This window comes from Protopterus annectens, chromosome 3.part0, assembly GCF_019279795.1.
Source record: "Protopterus annectens isolate FY-2018-M chromosome 3.part0, PAN1.0, whole genome shotgun sequence".
In the NCBI taxonomy this organism is placed as follows: domain Eukaryota; kingdom Metazoa; phylum Chordata; order Ceratodontiformes; family Protopteridae; genus Protopterus; species Protopterus annectens.
Window position 1 is genome coordinate 188,515,300 of NC_056731.1, and position 24,569 is coordinate 188,539,868.

Below are 24,569 nucleotides of genomic sequence, written 5' to 3' on the forward strand. Positions count from 1 at the left end.
AATTACTAGAAAATGAAAATCAAAGTCTAAACCAAATTATTACAAGTACTAAATACTGTAACCGATATTTAAAAAAAAAAAAAAAAACTAAAAATTACACAGGAAAAAAATGGAAATTGAAGGAACAATACATGAAGAACAATGTTTTAGAGGAGAAGTGAGGTTTAAGGGAAAAGGAATTGAGCAATTTATGTAATGCTGGACTGATAGTGGGAGATTGGCATAATGGTTAAGGTGTTTGCCTTACAGACAAAAGATGCAGGGTTTGAGTCTCACATGGGTAATTGGCTAGGCTTAAAATGGCCCACAAGGGCAGGTAGCCTAATACTAATCTATGAACCTAATCTATGATGATAATTGTAGAGAATATATGTGATTTATAATGTTTATAACTATGAACATGTTAATCTGGTTTGTTTATATAAATATATGTTTGCCTGTATCATAAGTGATAATTCAATAAATACATAAAAAAACTGCTTCTTGCAGCCAGGTAACCTAGGTCTTTTATTGGCAGGAGGACAGCCTTGTTTATTTAGAAGAGCAAATCTGAATAAGGTGAACAATGTAGTGTGTGCAATAAAATGCCTAACTTGGGGTTATTAGACTGATCGTGTGAACAGAACAACCATGACAACAGCATTAATAAATGTGGCTAAAGAAAACTTCCTCTTATGAGAGTAACTGAAAACATTAGGAAGTGATAATATGATATCTGACTATCAGGGAAGGCCAAAGTAAAGACGAATACATAAAGTACAGTTGTGCACACTTACCATAAATGTAGATGTTCGAGTGTATTCACTGTTGCAGTCATTACATTTGGGTAATCTGCTTGAAGGTTGTCCTCAGTCGGCCTGATTAACAAAGTCTTGGGTCCTGCATCAGTTGCTGTCCCTTCTCCCATGATGTCAGGGGTATAAAACATGCAGCCGACGCCATTATATCAGTTTTTCTTGCCCCAGTTTTCCGGTGCCCCCCTAATGGGAAGCAATTAAACATAAAACCACAAATATATACCTCCAACAAAAAAAGCAAATACACCTAAAAGGCTTTTAAGCATAGTAAAGGAACGTAGAGGTATAGCCAAAAGAAGTTAGGGGACTGGAGGGAGGGTAACCAGGACTGCAACAGTGAATACACTCAAACATCTACATTTATGGTAAATGTACACAACTGGACTATGTTCTTCATGTTTCACGGTTGCAGTCATTACATTTGGGTAGATTCCCAAAGCTATGGTTGGGAGGAGGAATTTAGATAGCATTAGGGACAGCTATAAGGTCCTGCAAGACTGCAGTGGCAAGGTCAGCTCTGGATTTAGATAAAATTGGCAAATGATAATGCTTGGTGAAAGTATGTACAGAACTCCAGGTAGCAGCTTCTAGGATGCCACTGGTAGGGATGCCTCTGAGAAAGGCTGCAGAGGTAGATGCAGCCCTGGTGGAGTGAGGTCTGATCCCCATGGGAGATAGGTTTTCCAAGGTGCTTATACAGCAGAAATGAATGCAATGGCTTATCCATTTAGAAATGGTTTGCTTTGAAAATAGCCTTCCCCTCTGCCCCTACAGCAAATGCTACCAGCAGTTGTTCAGATTTTCTTTGAGGTTTAGTCCTGTCCAAGTAGAATCTAAGTTGCCTGTGCACATCTAAGGAATGCAGTATCCGTTCCCCTTTATTCTGTGGATTGGGAGAAAAGGTTGGCAAATGAATGGACTGATTAAGAGCCACACTGGATACCACCTTGGGCATGAAGGATGGATTGGTTCTGAGTGACATCCTGTCCGCATGAAAGACGATGAAAGGCTCCATTGCCATAAGGGCCTGTAATTCTGATACCCTTCTAGCTGAAGTGATTTCTAAAAGGAAAGCTGTTTTCCAAGAAAGAAATTTTAAGTCTGCAGTAGCAGCTGGCTCAAAAGGAGGTACAGTGAGTTTCTCCAAGACAAAGTTAAGGTCCCAGGCTGGGGTTGGAGCTCTCCTGGGTGGTCTGAAATTTTTGGCCCCTCCGAGGAACTGCTTGAGCAGTGGATGAGAGAAGAGGGGAGGTTCTGTGTTATAATGAGCTGAACTGGCTGAGGTGTGGATTTTAATAGAGGAAAAAGACAGGCCCTTGTGAAGCATCTCAGTTAAGTATTGTAAAATCTGAGGTAAACTGGGCGCTGCTGTGCTCATCCCTTGAGATTGGTTCCAGGCACAAAATCTTTTCCATTTTTCAGCATAAGATTTTCTAGTACTATGCCTCCTTGCATCTAAGATGATATCCATCACAGTTTTGCTGAGGGATGGTAAAGGAGAAATTAAGTAATTAGCCAAGCTGCAAGGTTCAGTGTTGGAAGCTGAGGGTGCAGTATCTGGTTCTCCTGCTAAGACAGTTGGGAAGGAGTCTAAGGTGGGTGCCATGGAGATAACCGTGACACACTGCGCAGGAGGGGGTACCAGTGTTGGCACGGCCAGTCTGGAGCAATCAAAATCATCCTTGGTTTGCCCTGTTTGACTTTTAGTAGTACTTTGGAAATCACAGGCAGAGGGGGGGAAGGCATAGACTGATAGGGTTTTCCAGCTGAAGGACAGAGCATCCACCTTCCAGGCTTGTTTGTTGGGAGTCTTTGTGCAAAATTTGTCCAATTGGTAATTCTGGGGAGAGGCAAACAGGTCTATATCTGGGCTCCCCCATTTGCTTGTCAACATGTTGAAAATAGTACAGTTTTGTACCTACCATAAATGTAGATGTTCGAGTGCTCATACAGCTGCAGTCATTACAGATGGGTTATCCTGCCGTCAGGCGGGTCCTCGGTCGGCCGAATTCCAAAGTCTAGGTCGGGCGTCGGTTGTCGTCGCTTCTTCCCCGACGTCAGTGCCGCAGGGGTATAAGAGAGGCAGCCGACGCCATTTTCTTCAGTTTTTCTTGCCCCAGATGTCAGGTGCCCCCAGAAGGAAGGCAACAAGTACAGTTTTGTACCTACCATAAATGTAGATGTTCGAGTGCTAATACAGCTGCAGTCATAACAGATGGGTTCTCCTGCCATCAAGCGGGTCCTCGGTCGGCCGAATTCCAAAGTCTAGGTCCGGCGTTGGTTGTTGTCGCTTCTTCCCTGATGTCACTGCGACAGGGGTATAAAAGAACCAGCCGACGCCATTTTCTTCAGTTTTTCTTGCCCCAGATGTCAGGTGCCCCCAGAATGAAGGCAATACATAAATTTGTGTAATAAAGCAATGCCATATAATCAAAATACAGTACTGCAAGCAAATACATCAAGAATGAATACCCCAATCAGGTTGCATGAGGAGATGTTAGCCACTAGGCCTGTCCCAAGAGGGGAAGGAGGGAGGGAAACCTGGACTGCAGCTGTATTAGCACTCGAACATCTACATTTATGGTAGGTACAAAACTGTACTATGTTCATCGTGCATACAGCTGCAGTCATAACAGATGGGTAGAATCCCAAAGCTAAGAAAGGGGTGGTAGGCACTAGGTGGAACTAGGAGGAGCCAGAATGCCCTGCAATACTGCAGGGGCAAAGCCCGCTCTAGATTTGGAGTATAGTGGAAGGTGGTAGTGTTTGGAGAAGGTATGCACAGAACTCCAAGTGGCAGCTTCCAAAATATCTTTGGTAGGAACTCCTCTGAGAAAAGCTGCAGAGGTAGCCGTGGCCCTTGTGGAGTGAGATCTGATGCCTGCAGGTACAGTTTTGCCATGAAAAGAATAGCAAAAGCGTATGCAGTGGGCTATCCATTTTGAGATTGTCTGTCTGGAAATTGGCTTTCCTTGAGCTCCTATAGCATAGGACACAAAGAGCTGTCTGATTTTCTGAAAGGCTTTGTTCTGTCCAAATAACACAGTTGTCTGTGGATGTCCAAGGAATGTAGTAATCTCTCCCCTTTGTTTTGAGGATTAGGATAAAAGGTAGGTAAGTGTATAGCCTGATTCAAAGCTACCCTGGATACCACTTTTGGCATAAAGGACGGGTTGGTTCATAAGGAAACTCTGTCCTGATGGAAGATGATAAAAGGCTGCACAGCCATGAGAGCTTGTAGTTCCGATACCCTACGAGCTGAGGTAATAGCCAGAAGGAAAGCTGTTTTCCAGGACAAATATTGCAAATCTGATGAGGCAGCTGGCTCAAAAGGAGGCAAGGTCAGTTTGTCTAGAATGAAATTGAGATCCCAAGCAGGTATTGGTTGTTTCCTTGGGGTTTTAGATTCTTAGCCCCTCTGAGGAACTGTCTTAAGAGGGGGTGAGAGAATAAGGGTGGATCAGTGTTGTATTCTGCAGAAATGGCTGAGGCATGGACTTTGATGGAGGAGAATGAAAGTCCACTGCTTAGCAGCTCAGCTAGATACTGTAATATTTGAGGTAAGTTCAGTTTTCCAGGATCCTGGCCCTATTTCTCATTCCAGACACAAAACCGTTTCCATTTTGCTGAGTAAGCTTTTCTAGTAGACGGCCTTCTGGCCTCCAAAATGACATCCTGCACCTCCTTGGAGAGTAGGGTCTGTTGTTTTTAGCTGACTGTGAAGAGTTTTGAAGCTGTGCTGAGTCAGGAGAAGAGGCATTAGAGGCAGGGTCCATGGTGGGGAATGCGTCGGGCTCCTCAGGAGTGGGTACCAGTGTTGTCTTGGCCAGTCTGGAGCAATGAGAATCATCTTTGGTCTGTCTGCTCTGGTTTTTAATAGAACTTTGGGCAGCAGAGGAAGAGGTGGGAAGGCATAAACTGTCATTGATGCCCAATTGAAAGAGAGAGCGTCCACTCTCCAGGCCTTTGGATTAAAAATCCTTGAGCAGAATTTTGTCAATTGGTGATTTTTGTGGGAGGCAAAGAGATCTATGTCTGGCCTTCCCCATGCTTGAATTATCTCTGTAAAAACTTGAGGATGCAACTTCCATTCGTGTGGATCTGTCATATTTCTGCTTAGGTTGTCTGCCAGCGTGTTTTCCTTGCCTGGCAAGTACTGTGCTTGTAGTTCGATTTGTAAGTCCAGGGCCATGTTCCAAAGTGACATGGCCAGTCTGCATAGGGGTATGAATGGGTTCCTCCCTGATTGTTTATGTACCACATTACTGTGGTGTTGTCCGTTCTTATCAATAGTTGACTTGGTTGCAGAAGGTCTTTGAAAGCTATAATAGCATTTATTACTGCTAGCATCTCCTTTTGATTGATGTGAAGGTGCTTTTCTTTTTGGGACCATTTGCCCTGAATGCACCGATGTGTCATGTGTGCCCCCCAGGCATAGTCCGAGGCGTCTGTTGTGATGACTTGATTTGCTTGAGGCTTGTTGAATGGGAGACCTGTGTTTGTTTGACAAGCTTGAGCCCACCACAGAAATTCCTTTTGAAGACATGGAATTAGTGGTATTATTGTTTCCAAGCTGTGGCTGTGCTGAAACCATAGGTTTTTCAGGTACCATTGAAGTTTCCTCATATGCAGCTTTGCACATGGGATTAGTAAGATGCAAGATGCCATGAATCACAGAGCCTGAAGGATTTTTCTTGCAGTCAGCCTGGTGCAATTTGCTAGTGTTCTGAAGTATTGAGTTAGTTGCCCCTGCTTCTCTGGCGTGAGGTAGGCCATCTGGGTGTTTGTGTCCAAGTTGGCACCCAGGAAAATTATTTTCCGAGAGGGTATTAGCCTTGATTTCTTTTTGTTGACTGTGTATCCCAGAGAATTCAACAACATTATTACATAAGCCAGATGTTTCAGAAGAATGTGCTTGCTGTCCGCTTGGATCAGGCAGTCGTCCAAATAGGGGTATATTTGTATCCCTTGAAGTCTGCAGTAGGCAATTACTGATGCCAGGCATTTCGTGAATACTCTGGGCACAGTAGATAAGCCAAAGGGCAATGCAGAGAATTGATAATGGGTTGAACCTGCAAGAAATCTGAGGTATCTTCTGCAATTTTGTCTGATTGGGACATGCAGGTATGCCTCCTTGAGGTCCAATGTTACCAGCCAAGACTCCTTGCCCAGCATGGGAAGAATCTGCTGTAGAGTGAGCATCCTGACTTTTGGTACGAGTAGAAATGTGTTTAGGATGGATAAGTCCAAAATAGGTCTCCAATCTTTTCCCTTCCTTGGTACCAGGAATAGTCTGGAATAAAAACCTTGACCTTGTTCGTGCGTAGGTACCTCTTGAATAGCTTTCATGTCTAAGAGATCTGAAATTTGTCTTTGTGCCTCTGCCCTTTGATTGTGTGGCAGGTTTGGCATGCCTCTCATTTTTGGAAGGGTGTGAAAATGGAATCTGTAGCCTCTGTTTATAATGTCCAGGATCCATTTGTCTTTTGTGACAATATGCCAATTTTTTGAAAATAATGCCAGTTTTCCGCCTAAGGGTGCTGCCATTTGAGTCTTGCTTGGCATGCAAAGGGGAAAGTCAAATCTTTCACTGTTTGCATTGATTTAGCCTTTTCCTCCATTTTCCTTAAAACCTCCTCAGCATTAGCACCAAATAATACATCCTTTTGTAGAGGGGCATCTAGTAATTTAGCTTTGACATGATCTGGTAAGGTTTGTTCCTTGAGCCAGGCATGTCTACGTATGACTGATCCTGTAACAGCAGCTCTACATGAGGCCTCTAGAGCATCAAAACCACATTGTAAGGTATGTTTACCCACTCGTTCTGCACTGTGCATCAAATCCTGCAACTCCTTCAAGTCTGGTTGTTCAGGTTGTGACATTTTACTTCTCAATTGTGATAACAAAACTGTTGGTACTTTAGCATATGGAACTGACAGTTTAATGCCCTCATGGTTAAGGTGGCCGAGGTATATACCTTTTTTCCCCACCTTTCTAAGGATCTGGAATCTCTCGAAGGTAGTGGGTTTTTAGCAGTGGAGGCCTTAATTCCCTTGGGACCCTGTGAGATGGTTTCTGGGTCAGCAGCATGGCTTTTGTATAGAAATTGGTGTGAGTCAGGGACCCTGTAATACCTGTCAGGCTTGACTGGGGCTGGAGGTAGAGAATCCGGGTTAAGGCAGGCCTCCGAGTACACATCATCTAGTATGTCCAAGACAGGAGGTATAGCCAGAGGCCTGTGCTGAGGTAGCAAGTGAAATTCCCTAAGCCTTTTCTTGGAATCTGAGTAATCTTGGCCTTCCCAGTGGAAGTGTTCCCTTAAGGTATGCAAAGTTTCCCCAAATGAGTAATCCTCTGGGGGGGATACAGATGGAATGGACTCCTCTGCATCGGAGTCTTCAAAAGGGGAGAAAGAATGTTCATGTTCATCAGAGTGCTCTGATATAATGGAGCCCTGATCAGAGGAGGGGGATTCTTCCTCCACTCTGGGCCTTTTGTCCGGGGGGGATTGAGAACCCCTGATAAAAGTAATTAAATCTTCAGCCATTTTAAGCATCTGTTTTTTAGGCATGGGGCCTGGAGATCGGCCCTGTGTAGCTGGCCTCTTAGAATGCATGGCTGCTTTAGACTTAGTGAAAGCCTTGATGGAAAAAGAAGAGGAAGGTCTGAAGACACCTTGAGAGGAGGTAGACCTGCCCACAGTTTGAGATTCACCTCCAAGAGTGGCTTCGGTATCTGTAGTTGGGGTGTGGGCCGAGGAGCCTGCGACCTCGGGCACAGGAGACGCTGTCAATGAAGTGTCGTCGGTAGTCAGGGGCTGCGAGGGCTCGCTGAGAACCGGACCACGTGTAGTCGGCTTTGGCGTGGTGTCGGTAGAGGCCGCGGACCTCGTGTGTCGGTCCTTATCTTTGCACTTTTTAGACAAAACTGGAGTCGGAGTATCCGACGACATAATATAGTTAAATGTTTTGCCAAAATAATGCTGGGCGAACTCCGCCCGACGCTTAAAGGTGCGCTTGTTGAATGCAGCACAAATACGACAGACCGAGACGTCGTGGTCTGGGCCTAAACAAGGAATACAGAGGGAATGGAAATCCTTATGCGGTATTTTCTTCCCACACGAAATACAATTATTAACTTTGTCTGAAATCGGTCTGAGGCAAGAAAAGTTTCCCCAACGGGGTACTTAGCTTTCAAGAAGACTTCAGTTGCAAAATTTTCGTAATTTCAGGAGCTGGCCGACCGGCACTTGCGAACTGCTTCTGCTTCGGGCACCGCGCGGCAAGAAAGACTGAAGAAAATGGTGTCGGCTGGTTCTTTTATACCCCTGTCGCACTGACGTCAGGGAAGAAGTGACGACAACCGACGCCGGACCTAGACTTTGGAATTCGGCCGACCGAGGACCCGCCTGACGGCAGGAGAACCCATCTGTTATGACTGCAGCTGTATGCACGATGAACATCATAAAGTTATGCAAACATGCAATATAGATAAATCAAAAAACAGTAGTTGCAAGCAAATACACCATAAAAGAATACCCCAAATAGGTTGTATGATAAAGGTGTTTGTCATAAGGCCTGTCCTAAGAGGGGACGGAGGGGGGGTAACCTGGACTGCAGCTGTATGAGCACTCCAACATCTACATATATGGTAGGTACAAAACTGTACTATGTTCATCGTGCATACAGCTGCAGTCATCACAGATGGGTAGAATCCCAAAGCTAAGTAAGGGTGGTAGGCACTAAGAGTAGCGAGGATGCCCTGCAGGACTGCTGTGGCAAAGCCCGCTCTAGATTTTGAGTATAGTGGAAGGTGGTAGTGCTTGGAGAGTGTGCACTGAACTCCAAGTAGCTGCTTCCAAAATGTCCTTGGTTGGGACCCCCCTGAGGAAAGCTGCAGAGGTAGCTGTGGCCCTGGTGGAGTGGGATCTGATGTATGCAGGCACAGACTTTCCATGAAATGAATAACAAAAGCGAATGCAGTGGGCTATCCATTTTGAAATTGTCTGTTTGGAAATAGCCTTTCCTTGAGCACCTGTAGCATAGGACACAAAGAGTTGCTCAGATTTCCTGAATGGCTTTGTTCTGTCCAAGTAATAAAGAAGTTGTCTGTGAATGTCCAAGAAATGTAGTAGTCTCTCCCCTTTGTTCTGTGGATTTGGATAAAAGGTAGGTAAGTGGATAGTCTGGTTCAAGGCTACACTGGATACTACCTTTGACATGAAGGTAGGGTTGGTTCATAAGGAAACTCTGTCCTGATGGAAAATGATGAATGGTTGCACAGCCATGAGGGCCTGCAGTTCCGAAACCCTGCATGCTGAGGTGATAGCCAGAAGGAAGGCTGTTTTCCATGACAAGTATTGTAGCTCTGTTGAAGAAGCCGGCTCAAAGGGAGGCAGGGTCAGCTTTTCCAATACGAAGTTGAGGTCCCAAGCTGGAACTGGTGGTTTCCTTGGGGGTTTTATATTTTTTGCCCCTCTGAGGAACTGCCTTAACAGGGGATGTGAGAATAAAGGAGGGTTTGTGTTGTATTGTGCAGAAATGGCTGAAGCATGGATCTTGATGGAGGAGAAGGAAAGGCCACTGTTTAACATCTCAGCTAGGTATTGTAAAATTTGAGGTATATTTATTACCAAAGGATTCTGGCCCTTTGCTTGATTCCAGGAACAAAATCGTTTCCATTTAGCGGAGTAAGCTTTTCTAGTAGAAGGTCTTCTGGCCTCCAAGATGACATCCTGCACCTCCTTGGAGAGGAGAGTCTGTTGGGAAATTAAGGTATTCTCCATGCAGCTAGATTCAGGGTTTTGACTGGCTGTGAAGGGTTTTGTAGTTGTGCTGGGACAACAGAAGAGGTACTAGAGGTAGGATCCATGGTGGGGTGTCAGGCTCTTTAGGACTGGATACCAGTGTTGTCGTGGCCAGTCTGGAGCAATGAGAATCATTTGTGGCCTCTCTGCTCTGGCTTTTAATAGAACTTTGGTCAGTAGAGGAAGAGGCAGGAAGGCATAGACTGTCAGTGTTGTCCAATTGAAAGAGAGTGCGTCCACTTTCCAGGCCTGTGGATGATAGGTCCTTGAACAAAATTGTTTCAACTGGTAATTTCTGTGGGTAGCAAATAGATCTATGTCTGGCTGTCCCCATGCCTGAGTTATCTTTGAGAAAACTTGAGGATGCAACTTCCATTCGTGTGGATCTGTCATATTTCTGCTTAGGTTGTCTGCCAGTGTGTTTTCCTTCCCTGACAAGAATTGTGCCTGTAGTTGAATTTGCAATTCCAGTGCTGTGTTCCATAGGGTCATGGCTTGCCTGCACAGGCGGTATGAATGAGTTCCCCCCCTGTTTGTTTATGTACCACATGACTGTGGTGTTGTCTGTCCTTATCAATAGCTGGCCTGGCTGCAGTAGGTCTTTGAAGGTCATAAGAGCATTTTGCACGGCTAGCATCTCCTTTTGGTTGATGTGTAGGTGCTTCTCTTTTTGGGACCATTTTCCCTGAATGCACTGATCTGCCATGTGTGCTCCCCAGGCGTAGTCTGAGGCGTCCATTGTGATGATTTCAGTTGCTTGAGGTACACAGAAAGGGAGACCTGTGTTTCTTTGGCATGCTTGAGCCCACCACAAAAATTCCTTTTGAAGGCATGGAATGAGTGGTATTATTGTTTCCAAGCTGTGGCTGTGTTGAAACCATAAGTTTTTAGGTACCATTGTAGTTTCGTCATATGCAGCTTTGCACATGGGATTAGTAGGATGCAAGATGCCATGAATCCCAGAACCTGCAGGACTTTCCTTGCAGTTAGTCTGGTGAAAGTTGCCATTTTTCTGAAGTATTGAAGCAGTTGCCCTTGTTTGTCTGGTGTGAGGTAGGCCATCTGGGTGGTTGTATTAAAGCTGGCACCCAGGAAAATTATCTGTTGAGAAGGTATTAGTTTTGATTTCTTTTTGTTCACTGTGTATCCCAGGAAGTTTAACAGTTTTATTACAAATGCCAGATGGTGCAATAGAATGTCCTTGCTGTCCGCTTGGATCAGGCAGTCGTCCAGATATGGGTAGATTTGTATTCCTTGTCATCTGCAGAAGGCAATTACTGATGCCAGGCATTTCGTAAACACTCTGGGCACAGTAGATAAGCCAAAGGGCAATGCAGAGAATTGGTAATGGGTTGAACCTGCAAGAAATCTGAGGTATCTTCTGCAATCTTGTCTGATAGGGACATGCAGGTATGCCTCCTTGAGGTCCAATGTTACCAGCCAAGACTCCTTGCCCAGCATGGGAAGAAGCTGCTGTAATGTGAGCATCTTGAATTTTGGCACCTGTAGATATGTGTTTAGGATGGCTAGGTCTAAGATAGGTCTCCAATCTTTGTCTTTCCTTGGTACCAGGAATAGTCTGGAATAAAAACCTTGACCTTGTTCTTTTGCAGGTACCTCTTGAATCGCTTTCATATCCATGAGAGCGGAAATTTGTCTTTGTGCCTCTGCCCTTTGATTTTGTGGCAGGTTTGGCATGCCTCTCATTTTGGAAGGGTGTGAAAGTGGAACCTGTAGCCTCTGTCTATAATGTCCAGAATCCATTTGTCTTTTGTAACAATATGCCAGTTTTTGAAAATAATGCCAGTTTTCCTTCAAAGGTGCTGCCATTAAAGCTTTGCTTGGCAGGCATAGGGGGAAGTCATTGTGTCTGTTTTCTAAATGACTGTGATCTATCTTCTCCACCTCTTGGGATTGGTGCTTGCCACTGTCTTGCTCTGTAAGATCCTTGAGGTTGTCCTCTACCCCTTGGGCGCCTGTATCTGCCTCTTTGAGGTATGTCCGTGGCTGGTAAGGACCAATTTTTTGAAGGCCAGTTTCTGCTGAAGCGTGGAGGTTGTACCTGTAGGAAATCTTTCACTGTTTGCATAGATTTTGCTTTTTCCTCCATTTTCTTTAGTACCTCCTCAGCTTTAACACCAAACAATACATCTTTTTGAAGTGGTGCATCTAATAACTTTGCTTTGACATGATCTGGTAAGGTTTGCTCTTTGAGCCAAGCATGTCTACGTATAACAGACCCCGTGACAGCAGCTCTACATGAGGCCTCTAAAGCATCAAAACCACACTGCAAGGTATGTTTACCCACTTGCTCTGCACCATGCAACAAATCCTGCAACTCTTTCAAATCTGGTTGTTCTGTTTGTGTCATTTTGCTTTTCAACTGAGATAACAAAAACTGTTGGTACTTTTAACATACGGAATTGACAGTTTAATGCCCTCATGGTTAAAGTGGAAGATGTATACACCTTTTTCCCCCACCTTTCTAATGCTCTGGAATCTCTCTCTGGAGATAAAGGGTTTATAGCAGTAGAGGCCTTTATTCCTTTGGGACCATGTGAAATAGTTCTGGGTCAGCAGTATGGCTTTTATAGAGGAACTGGTGAGAATCAGGGACCCGGTAATACCCGTCTGGTTTAACAGGGGCTGGAGGTAAAGAATCTGGATTAAGGCTGGCTTCTACGTACACATTATCCAAAATATCTAAAACAGGAGGGATAGCCAGGGGCCTATGCTGGGGGAGCAGTAGAAATTCCCTGAGCCTTTTCTTGGAATCTGAGTAATCTTGGCCTTCCCAGTGAAAGTGTTCCCTCAATGTATGCAGGGTTTCCCCAAAAGAGTGGTCCTCAGGGGGGGAATAGAGGGAATAGACTCCTCAGCATCAGAGTCTTCGAAAGGGGAATAGGCATAATCCTGGTCCTCAGAATGTTCTGAGGTAATAGAAGCCTGGTCTGAGGAAGGGTAGTCTTCCTCCAATCTGGGCCTTTTGTCAGAGGGGGGTTGAGAACCCCTGATGAGAGTTATCAAATCCTCAGCCATTTTAAGCATCTGCTTTTTAGGCATGGGGCCTTGAGAGGTGGTCTGAGGACCCTGTTTTTTAGTTTTCATGGCTGCTTTAGATTTAGTGAAGGATTTAATAGAGAAAGTGGAAGGCCTGAAGATGCCTTCAGAAAAGGCAGGCCTGACTAAATTTTGAGTTTCCCCGCCAAGAGTGGCGTCGGTATCTGCAGAAGGAATGGAGACCGAGGAGCCTGCGACCTCGGGTACTGAAGTCACCGGCAAAATAGTTTCATCGGTATTCAGGGGCTGTGTAGGCGCCTCGCTGAGGACCGGAGAACCGGTAGTCGGCCTAAGCGTGGTCTCAGTACTCGGAGCGGGCCTCGGATGTTGGTCCTTATCTTTGCGTCTTTTGCTTAAAACTGGTGTCGGTGTATCCGACGACATGATATAATTAAATTTTTTGCCAAAATAATGAAGGGCAAACTCCACCCGGTGCTTAATAGTACGCTTGCTGAACCTAGCACAAAAACGGCAGGCCGAGACGTCGTGGTCTGGGCCTAAGCAAGGTATACAGAAAGAGTGGAAATCCTTATGCGGTATTTGCTTCCCACAAGAAATGCAATTATTAACTTTGTCTGACATCGGTCTGAGGCAAGAAAAGTTTCCCTAACGGGGTACTTAGCTTTAAAGAAGACTTCGGCTGAAATACTTTTGTAAATCTCAGGAGCTGACCGACCGGCACTTGCAAACTGCTTCTGCTTCTGGCACCGCGTGGCAAGAAAGACTGAAGAAAATGGCGTCGGCTGCCTCTTTTATACCCCTGCTGCACTGACGTCAGGGAAGAAGTGACGACAACCGACGCCAGACCTAGACTTTGGAATTCGGCCGACCGAGGACCCGCCTGACGACAGGATAACCCATCTGTAATGACTGCAGCTGTATGCACGATGAACATCCTTGGTTCCAGTTTCCACTCGTGTGGGTCCATGAGGTTTCTGCTTAGTCCGTCTGCCAGTGTATTTAGTTTTCCTGGCAGGAAATGAGCTTGTAGGTGCACTTGGTAGCTCAAGGCTGTGTTCCACAATGCCATGGCTAGTCTGCAGTGGGGGTAAAGAATATGTACACCCCCTGCTTGTTTATGTACCACATAACAGTGGTGTTGTCCGTCTTTACCATTAGTTGTCCGGGAAGAATGTGGTCCTTGAAGGCTGTCAGAGTATTCTGTACAGCTAACATTTTATTGATATGCAGGTGCATTTGACTTGGGTTCCATTTGCCCTGAATGCACTTTCCTGCCAGGTGAGCCCCCCATGCATAGTCTGATGCATCTGTTGTTATGGTTTAGGCGGCAGGGGGTGGTGTGAATGGTAGTCCCTTGTTTTGGTGGCAGGCCTCTGCCCACCAAAGGAACTCTAGGTGTAGGCAACGTATGATAGGAATCATTGTTTCTAGGTTTTGAGAATGTTGACACCAGAGGTTTTTTAGATACCACTGTAGTTTCCTCATATGCAGTCTTCCCAGCAATATAATTTGTTGACAGGGTACCAGTTGTGATTTATTTTCATTTATGGTGTACCCCAGACAAGTTAGAACCCTTCTTACAAAGGCCAGATAATTCAAAAGTATGCCCTGGCTTTCTGCCTGAATTAGACAATCGTCCAGGTATGGGTATATTTGAATATTTCTTTGCCTGCAAAATGCAATAACTGTAGCCAGGCACTTTGTGAATACCCTTGGCACAGTAGATAAGCCAAAGGGCAGTGCAGAGAACTGATCGTGCGTGTAGCCTGCTTTGAAGCATAGGTATCTTCTGCAAGATTCCCTGATTGGGATATGCTGGTATGCTTAGGTCTAGTGTTGCCAACCAGGCATCTTTGCCTAGCATAGAAAGTAATTGGTGAAGAGTCAGCATCTTGAATTTTGGAATCTCCAAAAAGGTGTTTAGAGTAGACAGGTCCAAGATAGGACGCCATGAATTGTCTTTTCTGGGTAACAGGAAAGGTCTGGAGTAGAAATCTTGTCTCTTTTCCTCTTCTGGTACCAGATGAATAGCCCCAATGCTTAAGAGAAAAAGTACTTGTTTTGGGGCCTCTGCCCACTGATTTGGGGGTAGGTCCAGCCACCCACTTGGTGTTGGCAATGTGTGTAAGTGAAATCTGTATCCCTGGGACACTATATTTAAAACCCATTTGGCCTGGGTAATGAGTTCCCAATCCTTTACATGAAGAGCAATCTTTCCCCCCAAAGGGGCAAGTCAGATGATAAGTGCTTGGAAATTTTAAAAAGAAGTCATTGAGACAGTTTACCATAGGGGGAGTCTTATTATTCCCAGACTTGGAAGTGGAGCCCCCCACTGCTTAGTTCTGTGAGTCCCCTGGGACTGAAACCTGGGGATTTTGCTGTGTCTGTGTTTGGCTTGAGAAGAACTGGAAGGGGCTGGAAAGGACCAATTCTTAGAGGGCCAGTGCCTACTAAATCTAGGAGGCTGTACTTGTAAAAAAACCTTTTACAGTTTGCATAGATTTAGCTTTATCTTCCATCTTTTTAAGAACTTCCTCAGCCTTGTTGCCAAACAGGAGGTCCTGATTTAAAGGAGCATCCAACAATTTAGCTTTAACATGATCAGGCAAATATTACTCCTTAAGCCAAGCATGCCTTCTGAGCAGAGAACCAGTAACAGCAGCCCTGCAAGAGGCCTCTAATGAATCAAAACCACATTGCAAAGTATGTTTTCCAACTTGTTCAGCAGAATGCATTAAGTCCTGTAATTCTTTATTTTCCACACAGTCAGGAATCAACATAATTTTCTGTTTAAGCAGTCCAATAACATGTTGCTGATATTTTAACATATGAAACTGGCAGTTTAAAGCCCTAATGGCCAAGGATGCAGAAGTGTAAACCTTCTTACCCCATCTATCCAGCGCCCTGGAGTCTCTATCAGAAGGGGTAGGATTTTCAGCCGTAGAAGCCTTAATGCCCTTGGGCCCCTGTGAAATAGTCTCTGGATCTGCAATAGGATTTCTGAAAAGGAACTTGTGGGACTCAGGGACCCTGTAGTATCTGTCAGGTTTTCTGGGAGCAGGAGGCAGGGAATCAGGGGTCAGACTAGATTCCGAGAAAGCATAATCAACAATGTCTAGTACAGGAGGAATAGCCAAAGGCCTATGCTGAGGTAGGAGAAGGAAATCCCTAAGCCTCTTTTTTGAATCAGAAAAATCCTGGCTTTCCCAGTGGAAATGCTCCATTAGAGTATGTAAGGTTTCCCCAAAAGAAAAATCCTCAGGAGGGGAAGCAGAGGAATAGAGTTCTCCGCATCAGAATCCTCATAAGTAGGTAAGGACAAATCCAGGTCATCAGAAGAGTCAGAAAAAACAGAATCCTGATCAGAAGATTCATAATCAGCCTCAATCCTAGGCCTCTTAAAAGCAGGGGGGTTGGCTACCCCTGATTAGAGTTATTAGATCTTCAGCCATTCTTATCATTTGTTTTTTAGGCATAGAGGCCTGAGCATGTGGCCTGGGCGTCGGTTTTTTAGACATGGATCGAGATTTAGGCCTAAGTAATGAAGGAGGTGTTGATTTAATATGCAAGTCCGTAGGCCTGGATACACCCTCAGAAGCCGGTGCCTGCACAGCGGCTCCAGACCCATCCAAGGTAGACATCCGTGGGTTCCATAAATGAAGCATCTCGCAGCATACTACACTCCGAATGGGTCTCAGTAGAGGCCTGCTAATCAGAAGTAGCGGGTATCAGGGGCTGCGAAAGTGCCTCACTGAGTACCAGCGAACTGGCGACTGGCTTAGGAGAAGCGTTGTCGGCAGTTTTGGACCTCGGCGACCTATCTCTGTCTTTATCTTTGCATGTTTTTCAGAATCCCAGTAGTCGGATGGTTAACCGACGACATTTCTGGATAATTAAACCGAGAACCGAAATATTTACAAGCAAAAGTATACCGACGACGGACAGTGCGCTGATAAAATAAAGCACAAAACCGACAGCAATGTACGTCATGGTCATGGCCTAGGCAAGGAACAGTATGAATGAAAATCTTTATGAAGTATTTGCTTTCCACAAGTAATGCAATTATTAACTTTTACTGACATCGATAAGGAGCAAGAAAAAGTTTCCCCAACGGGGTACTTAGCTTTAGTTGAAGACTTCGGTTCTGAAACTCGAAAATGGAAATTTCAATTGTCGGCCAACCGGCACTTGTGAACTGCTTCTGCTTCGGGCACTGCATGGCAAGAAAGACTGATGTAATGGCGTCCGCTGCATGTTTTATACCCCTGACGTCATGGAAGAAGGGACAGCAACCGACGCAGGACCCAAGACTATGTTAATCAGGCCGACTGAGGGCAACCTGCAAGCAGATTACCCAAATGTAATGACTGCAACAGTGAAACATGAAGAACATCTGGACCTAGCAGAGAAAGGGAACATGGCTAGACTATGTAGGGATGATTAAACTGCAAGTGTTTCCCTGCCTCATTATAGAAGGGACTTTTTCTCAAGGAAAACCTTACTGTCTTTTTGCCAAATTAAAGTGCCTCAGGCAACTAATTTTCTAAGGCAACTGAGTTCTTTTGTATAATGTTAACCCTACTCACTGACTGCCTGTATGATGTTTTCTCTACACTGCACTCTCCCCTTACTGAACTATGATCACTTCTCAGTATGGAAGACCAAAGGACTGACTGAGGAAAGGCTTGGTGGTCAGTAGGAAAGGAATCAAACATTTACTAAAAAGATATGCCATATAGTTATGTCACTTGCCAGTTACAGTAATACCCATATTATTCATTACAACAAGCCTCCTGGATTCTTTCAGTTAAGACACTTATTTATATTAAAAATTGAATATCGCAGAGTGATTGGGATAATGGCAAAAAAATTAGGTGGTGACTGAGCTGAAAAGCTGTCTCTTGATAAAGGAACATCACAATGCCCTTACATTAACTGGAATCACTTTCCCTATTTTGCAATCAATCAGTTGCATTACTTGTGAACTGCCCCATCACTCTAGAAATATGAAGTGTAGTAACAACAAATCATATTCTTAAGTAAGCATTATGAAACTACTCATACATGGTTACCAGGCTACTGGCCCAAGAGCCATTTTAAACCTAGTCAAGCTTACCCCCTGATTTACCAAAATCAGGCTGATGTGTCATTACCTCATTGAATTTTATGGTTAAGATATAGGGCTGCATACATAAAGCAGTCACAGGCTGCCTCTGTCCATTAGGGGCAAAGGTGCCAAACCAGGGTTAAATTGGCAATTTCCCATCCTTTGGTCTGAATTACGTCTGAATACAGTTATTTATTTTTATTTATTTATTTTATTGCATTTGTTTTCCAGGAAAGTCTACTGGCCTAAAAGAGCCCATTTTCAGTGGAGGCCAGTGGAGAAAAGCTCCAAGAAGAACACAGATACAGAAACAAACATTAATTGGTACAGGAGTAGAAACAGTGTTACACACAGTGATTACAGTAATATACACAGAATATATACATAAAGGCAGGAATTTAGTTGGCTACTGGATGAATTCAATCAGAGGTATAAACATAGATATATTAAATCAGTATTACTGTACCAGTATCAACAAGTGCTGAAAAAAATATGGAGAAAGTATCATCAGTCAGTAGTAGCAAAAAGCATAGTGGTTTAGTTATCATATAAGTAAAGGAAGAGGTTAGGTTAACGAGCAGTTATGGGTGAGCTTTGCTTCACATGGTTTTAAAGCCTGTTTTAGAGAAGGGGCAATGTTTTAAAACACACACCTGTCTCTCCAACACGTCCTATTTATGTTGCAGAGGAGGTTTTAAGTCTTTAGAACAAGTATTTCTGATGCTATTTATTCAACAGATGTGCAAAAAACAATCCATCTAGGCATAGATCACCCACAGTAGTCTACAGGATACTGAGTACAAGGACAGGGTTTTGAGACTGTCAGCACAGTACTTGTTACTTATTCCCTGTAGTCTTTTCAAGAGCACTGGGGTTGGAATAATGGTTAAGGGGTTTACCTCACAGACACAAGGAATAGGACTTGATTCTCACCACTGGAAAATTGGCTAGACAAAATGGCCCAAAAGGGCAACTAACATACTAGTAAACTATAAAATATGAATGTTTGTGGTCTCCTAAGCTGTTTCAAGTGCTTGCTCTAGCACCTTAATAAATTTAAAAGCCCAAGAGATACGTCTCACAACTCTCTAGTTCAAGCAATACATTTTGATAAAAATAAGATGTGAGTTGTTTTTCTGTTTTCATATATATGTCAATATTTGTTAATTACCTTTTCATCTCTCTTTGCTGGTACTGCCAAATGCAGCCTGTTCAAGATGTCATTCACCTTCTTCCCTTTCACTTTAGAATCAACTCTGAATGCAAGCAGTCGGTCACAAGCCTAAAGAAGAGATTCGCTTATGAAAAATATCAAAACAGTGAAATTATTAAAAAGTACTTTAAATGGACATACATCAGACTTACCTCAGTTTTGACTTGAATTACTCCCTCCTGCGTAAGAGTGCTAGTTTCTATCACAGGAATGCCCTCAGTTTCAAGCTCTGTAAACATTTTCTGTTAAAAAAATATGTATTACTTTATTTCTGTAATTTCACTTCTATGTACTCAGACAACTTGCATATTTTTATGCTTAGATCATCTACCCCTCTATCCTTAGTTCTGTGTTCTTAAAGGGCATAACACTACAAATTGGAAAGGACATGGAGTCAAGGACTTCATCACCTTAGGTACTGGTAGTTTCTAATCTGAATGCATGTGTGGTTAAAGTAATATTCTAAATTGGTGGTTCTCAATCATTTAATTGTAGGATCCACCTTAAAATATATAAAAGCCCAAGGGATGTGGCTTACAACTCACTGCTTCAAACAACAGGTTTGATAAAAAAAAAAATAAGATGGAAGCCATTTTTCTGTTTTCATGTACAATATATTAATATTTGTGTTGGCAAAACTAAACTATATGCCTCTTTATTCTACCATACCATTTCAGCTTTTGGCTGCTCCTTCAAGTCACTTAGTCCTAGCTTACCCTTAATATCCAAGACCTTCTTGCAGGCCTTTGTAATCCTATTAGTCCACCACTACTACATATACTCTGCTTCATCTGTCTACTACTTTTTTCATGAAAAGCACTTTCTAATGACTATAATGAACTTTATATCCTCAATCTTCTACTTGTTACATCCCACAGTTTTTCTTATTAAGCTACAGTTCATTACAGTATCTCACTGCCTTGCTTACCTATGTTCTAGCCCCTCTTTTTCACCTACTTTCAAGGGAGAACAATTGTATCTCTCCCAAAGCTTTTAATATTATCCCAAATCCTTCTCTTTGTTAGCAACAGATGCTAGCATCTTACTAGTAAAAGCTACAACTTTTTCAGTTTTTTACCAAGTGGCTCATTTCTACAATCGTCACCATTCAAGGCCATTTTCTATTCTGTCTTTTTAAGTGTCAAACCTCTCAGGTGGTACTCCAGTTGAAGGGTACAGGACTTCACACTTCCCAACATTGGACCTCACCTGCCCCTGCTGTCAGGGGCCATGTAGATACAACCGCTGGGTTCCTTAGGATTTTCAGTGGTAGCTTTTCAGGACCTTATACTCTGTCCTCAACAAGATGTGCCTGTTGGCTGTCTAGCCACTCTCTCCAAATCCAGTCCTCAAATCCCACAAATCTCCCACCACAAGCTAGCTTTCTTCTTTCGTTTTTGTTAAGACTGAGAAGAAATCTTATTTCTTGAGCTTCCTCTTATTTCACCATCATCCCTTTCCCGTTTGAATTACAACTTTCTGCTTGTGCTGTATAGGAGCCTTAACGGTATAGCTCTGAACACCCTTCAAATCAGGTAATCCAAACCACCTTGTTGTATTTGAAGGATCAACTTATCCTACTTTACTCTTGCCATCTTCTTCTCCCAGATAAAATCCTTCAGCTCTTTATTAATTGCTATCCACAGCTTCTCCTCTGGTTGAAAATATGCCTGACCTGTGTATACAACTAAACGGACTAAAAACATTTTAACTGCTTGAATCTTGCAATCCATATCTATAAAACAGAGCTTCCAATTTCTCAGTTTTTGTATTATCTTTGTGTAGTTTCTTCCCACATATCCTTAGCTGTCATAACGTAATCCGTTTTAACCCATACACCTAAGTACTTAATGTTAACATGCCTCCATAAATACGGGTAACAGCTGTGTTTTCTTGCATTCTGCTTCCCTCTATTATTCTATTAATGTTGTCAAATGTTTGCCTCCCCTCCAGAAAACCATACTGATGCATATCTATCAATTTTGGCACAGTCTTTGCCATTCTTTTAGCCATTATATACAGACATTTTATAATCATCGTTTAGAATCAAGGGCCTATATGAAGCCGGATCTGATGGGTCTTCATCATGTTTAGATTTTACAGCCACTACTGCTTTCTTCCAGAATGTTGGTGCTTCTCCTCCTTTTAAAAACTGTTAAGCAAATCCTTCCAGATCTTTATCACTTTCTTCCCTTCTAACTTCCAAACTTCCACATGAAAACCATTTATTCCTGGAATGTTTACTGTAGACTGGTTATACATCAACATTTTCTCTTATCTCCTCCCATCCTAAACATTAATGATTGAGCTTCAGCTATCTCTAACCTTGGCATATTTAATTCTTCCATAAACATTTCCATTTGTACTTTTTCTTGATTTACACATTTCTCTGATTTACACAGATTTTTCATAAAATTTCCAAAACATTTTTAATACCTCTGCAGGATCTCTGGTTATTTTCCTTGTAATATTAGCCAAAGCTTGGCAACAAACCTTTCTACTTTCCGTTGCATGTGCCTTTGTGCCAAAAGCTTTTGTGCTCAGGAGTTATCATCAAAAAAATACTTGCTTAGCAGCAATCTTTCTAAATTCATGCATATTATCCAGGTAAGTCCTTATTTTCTCTTTAGCACTCTAGAGTTGCACTTCTTCTTGTTCTGTGAGATTCTGCAATAATGTAATCCTTGCCAGCCCCAGCTTTCGCAAACATAGTACTCTCAGAATGGAAAGTGACTACTTTAACACAGCTGCCTGTTTTTTCTTCCACTAGATTATATAGGAGGTATACAGACAATGTGTTTTTTTTTTGTGTGGAATGGAACTGAAAAAGAATTGCCTTCTTTTATTAAATCTACGTCTCAAAGTATTCCATTTCTTAATTTCAAGTTATCTGAAAGCAGCACCAAAACTCACTTTTTAGACATTTTGCTTTCTCTAAACCACAGTAATCTGTCATGGGATTCAAACATATACAGCAAGGATACTTTCCGTAACAACTACTTAGACTACAACAGCTCCCATCCATGCTTTATGAAAAGAAACATTGTCTGAGGACAGTTTATAAGGCATTCTCATACTATAACTGATTATGAAATATATATGTGTATGTGTGTATACATACATGTATATGTATGTATATGTGTGTGTGTGTGTGTGTGTGTGTGTGTGTGTGTGTGTGTACATATATATATATATATATATATATATATATATATACATGTGTGTGTGTGTGTGTGTACATATATATATATATATATATATATATATATATATATATATATATATACACATATATATATATATATATATATATACATACACACACACACACACATGTATACATATATATATATATATATATATATATATATATATATATATATATATATATATATATATATATATATATATAGAGGTTCATAGGTTTATACTAGGCTATCTGCCCTAAGGCATTTATAAGCCAAGCCCAGAGTTTTGTTACGCACCCCTTATGTTAAAAAATACTGTGCCCATTAGTTTGTTGTGCCTCTGTCCAGCAGTGACACAGAGATGATTCCCGGGTTAACCTACGATCTCCCATCCACTGGTCAAGATTTCTCTTGAACAGAGCCAGTGCTCTGCCTCACATGGACTGGGATTTTATTCCACAGCATAGCCTCTGGGTGACAAATCTATCCCTCCAGCATGTCCTATTTATATCTAAGGTTTAAGTCGCTTGCTCTAGTGGATCTGGTAGATTTGGATTTTTTGAGGTGGAGCATGTCCATTAATTCCGGGTTGGACATGGCCTTGTATGTCAGGCACAGGTCACCTCTGAGCAGAAGGTATGCGACTGAATAGAGCTGGAGTTTCTTCAGTCTGGCAGCATATGACAGATTTTGGAGTCCCTTTATCCTTTTGGTGAGGAACTTTGCGGCACTCTTCAATTGCTGCAGGTGTCGGGTGAGATACATCCCGAATGGGGCATTGTACTCGATCATTGGTCTGATAAGTGAAGAGTGCAGGGGAACAATGATGATCTGGATGTGAATCCCTTCATGATCAGGTGGGCAATGTAGAAGGTCTTTCTAACCACTTTAGCAATGTGAGTGTCAAAAGAAAGGCCACTGTCAACCTGGGTCCCCAGGTCCCTGATGACCTCTTCTGTGCTTAGTGGATTGCCACCTATATGGTAGCTTGGGGTTACCTTGTTTTCCGAAGGGGTATGACTATACATTTTTGGCATTTAACTTCAGGCCATGGCTCTGGCACCAGCTATCAGTTTTCATTGAGACCCTCTGAAGGATATCTGTGTCCCGATACTTTCCACTATGGCGCCCAGTTTGCAGTCATCTGCAAACTTTGTCAGCCATAGTCCTCCTATGTTTGCCTGTACTTCTGAGAAGTAGATGCCGAACAACAGGGGGCCAAGGACTGAGCCCTGTGGGACACCACTTGTGACAGCTACTCTAACCCTGTGGGTTCTGTCCTTAGCCAATTTGCAAACCATCTTGTGACATATGGGTTTACATTTATATATATGGGTCTACTTTGTTTCGTTTAATCTCATTTTACTGAATTTCATTTCATCCCAACAACGTCGGTGAAAACACAAATAATTGAAAACTGATTTCACTGAACTGAAGTTAGTATATATGGCACTGTGTAGAGTACTGTAAGGCAAGTAAAAGGTATATATCCTTTTCCCCACTGTAGTGCAATCCTGGAGTTAGTATATATAGTTGGGGGGGGGCATAGCTCCCCACTTATTTTAAGTACATATTGTCTTCCGGACAGAGTTAGTCATGGGTGTTTTAACTATGCATGTCTACCGTTTAAAATGTATTGTCTTGAAGTTGGTAAAATACAATATAAAAACAAACAAGGCTGTGCCCCCCATCTATATATAGTAACTGAATCTGGGCATCTTGGGGCAATGCAGTAATTGCCTCATGTACACAGACAACCCTCTCCTCCTACCACCCAACACTACAACCTGTGAGAGATGCACTTATATAGCCAAACTGGAAGCAAAGCTCTCTTCACCTAACACTGGACTAGACAGTCAAGAGGAGAAGGGTAAACACTTGCACCACACCACACTCAGCACATAGTCCCTCAAAACCTACACCACCAAAACACACACACAGAAACACAAAACACACACCTACATTCGCGGAGGCTCTCAGTAAAAACCTGCCCAAGCAACAGGGACCTCCAAAGCAGAAACACAAGCAACTTCCACCCCCACAACACAACCCTAATGACAGCCCACAAACTCAGTGTGCCACTCAACCACAGCCCATAAGGCATAACAACGTGCCCAACACTCTAGTCATAGGTGACTCTATAGTCAGGCACACTGATGTTCCACTCACCATGCTAAACAAGGAGAAAGTTACTGTCAGCTGCCTGTCGGGTGCCAAGATCTGCCACATAACGCATGCACTAAGGTCACTCCACAGCAAGTACAAATATGACTCTGTCATTGTCCATGTTGGTGTGAATGACCTGAGACGTACCTCCTTGGACTACATGAAAAGGGACATGGAGGAGCTGTCCGATCTTGTACCTAGGTAGGTATGACCCTAGCCCTGAGTAGCATCCTGCCATCACCCAGAATTATACCACAGTACAAGGACAAAA

At 43.1% G+C, this 24,569-nt stretch overlaps 1 protein-coding gene across 1 annotated transcript in view; it reads right to left on the reverse strand.

The window, feature by feature from the left end:
* GTPBP4 (GTP binding protein 4) overlaps positions 1-24,569 on the reverse strand; it is an 869,480-nt gene that overhangs the window by 446,538 nt on the left and 398,373 nt on the right. The window contains exons 9-10 of the mRNA XM_044064686.1: positions 19,097-19,186; positions 18,903-19,013 (exon numbers count right to left, since the gene is read on the reverse strand). Of these exons, the coding sequence (XP_043920621.1) occupies positions 18,903-19,013; positions 19,097-19,186 (201 nt within the window). The remainder of the gene's footprint in view (positions 1-18,902; positions 19,014-19,096; positions 19,187-24,569) is intronic.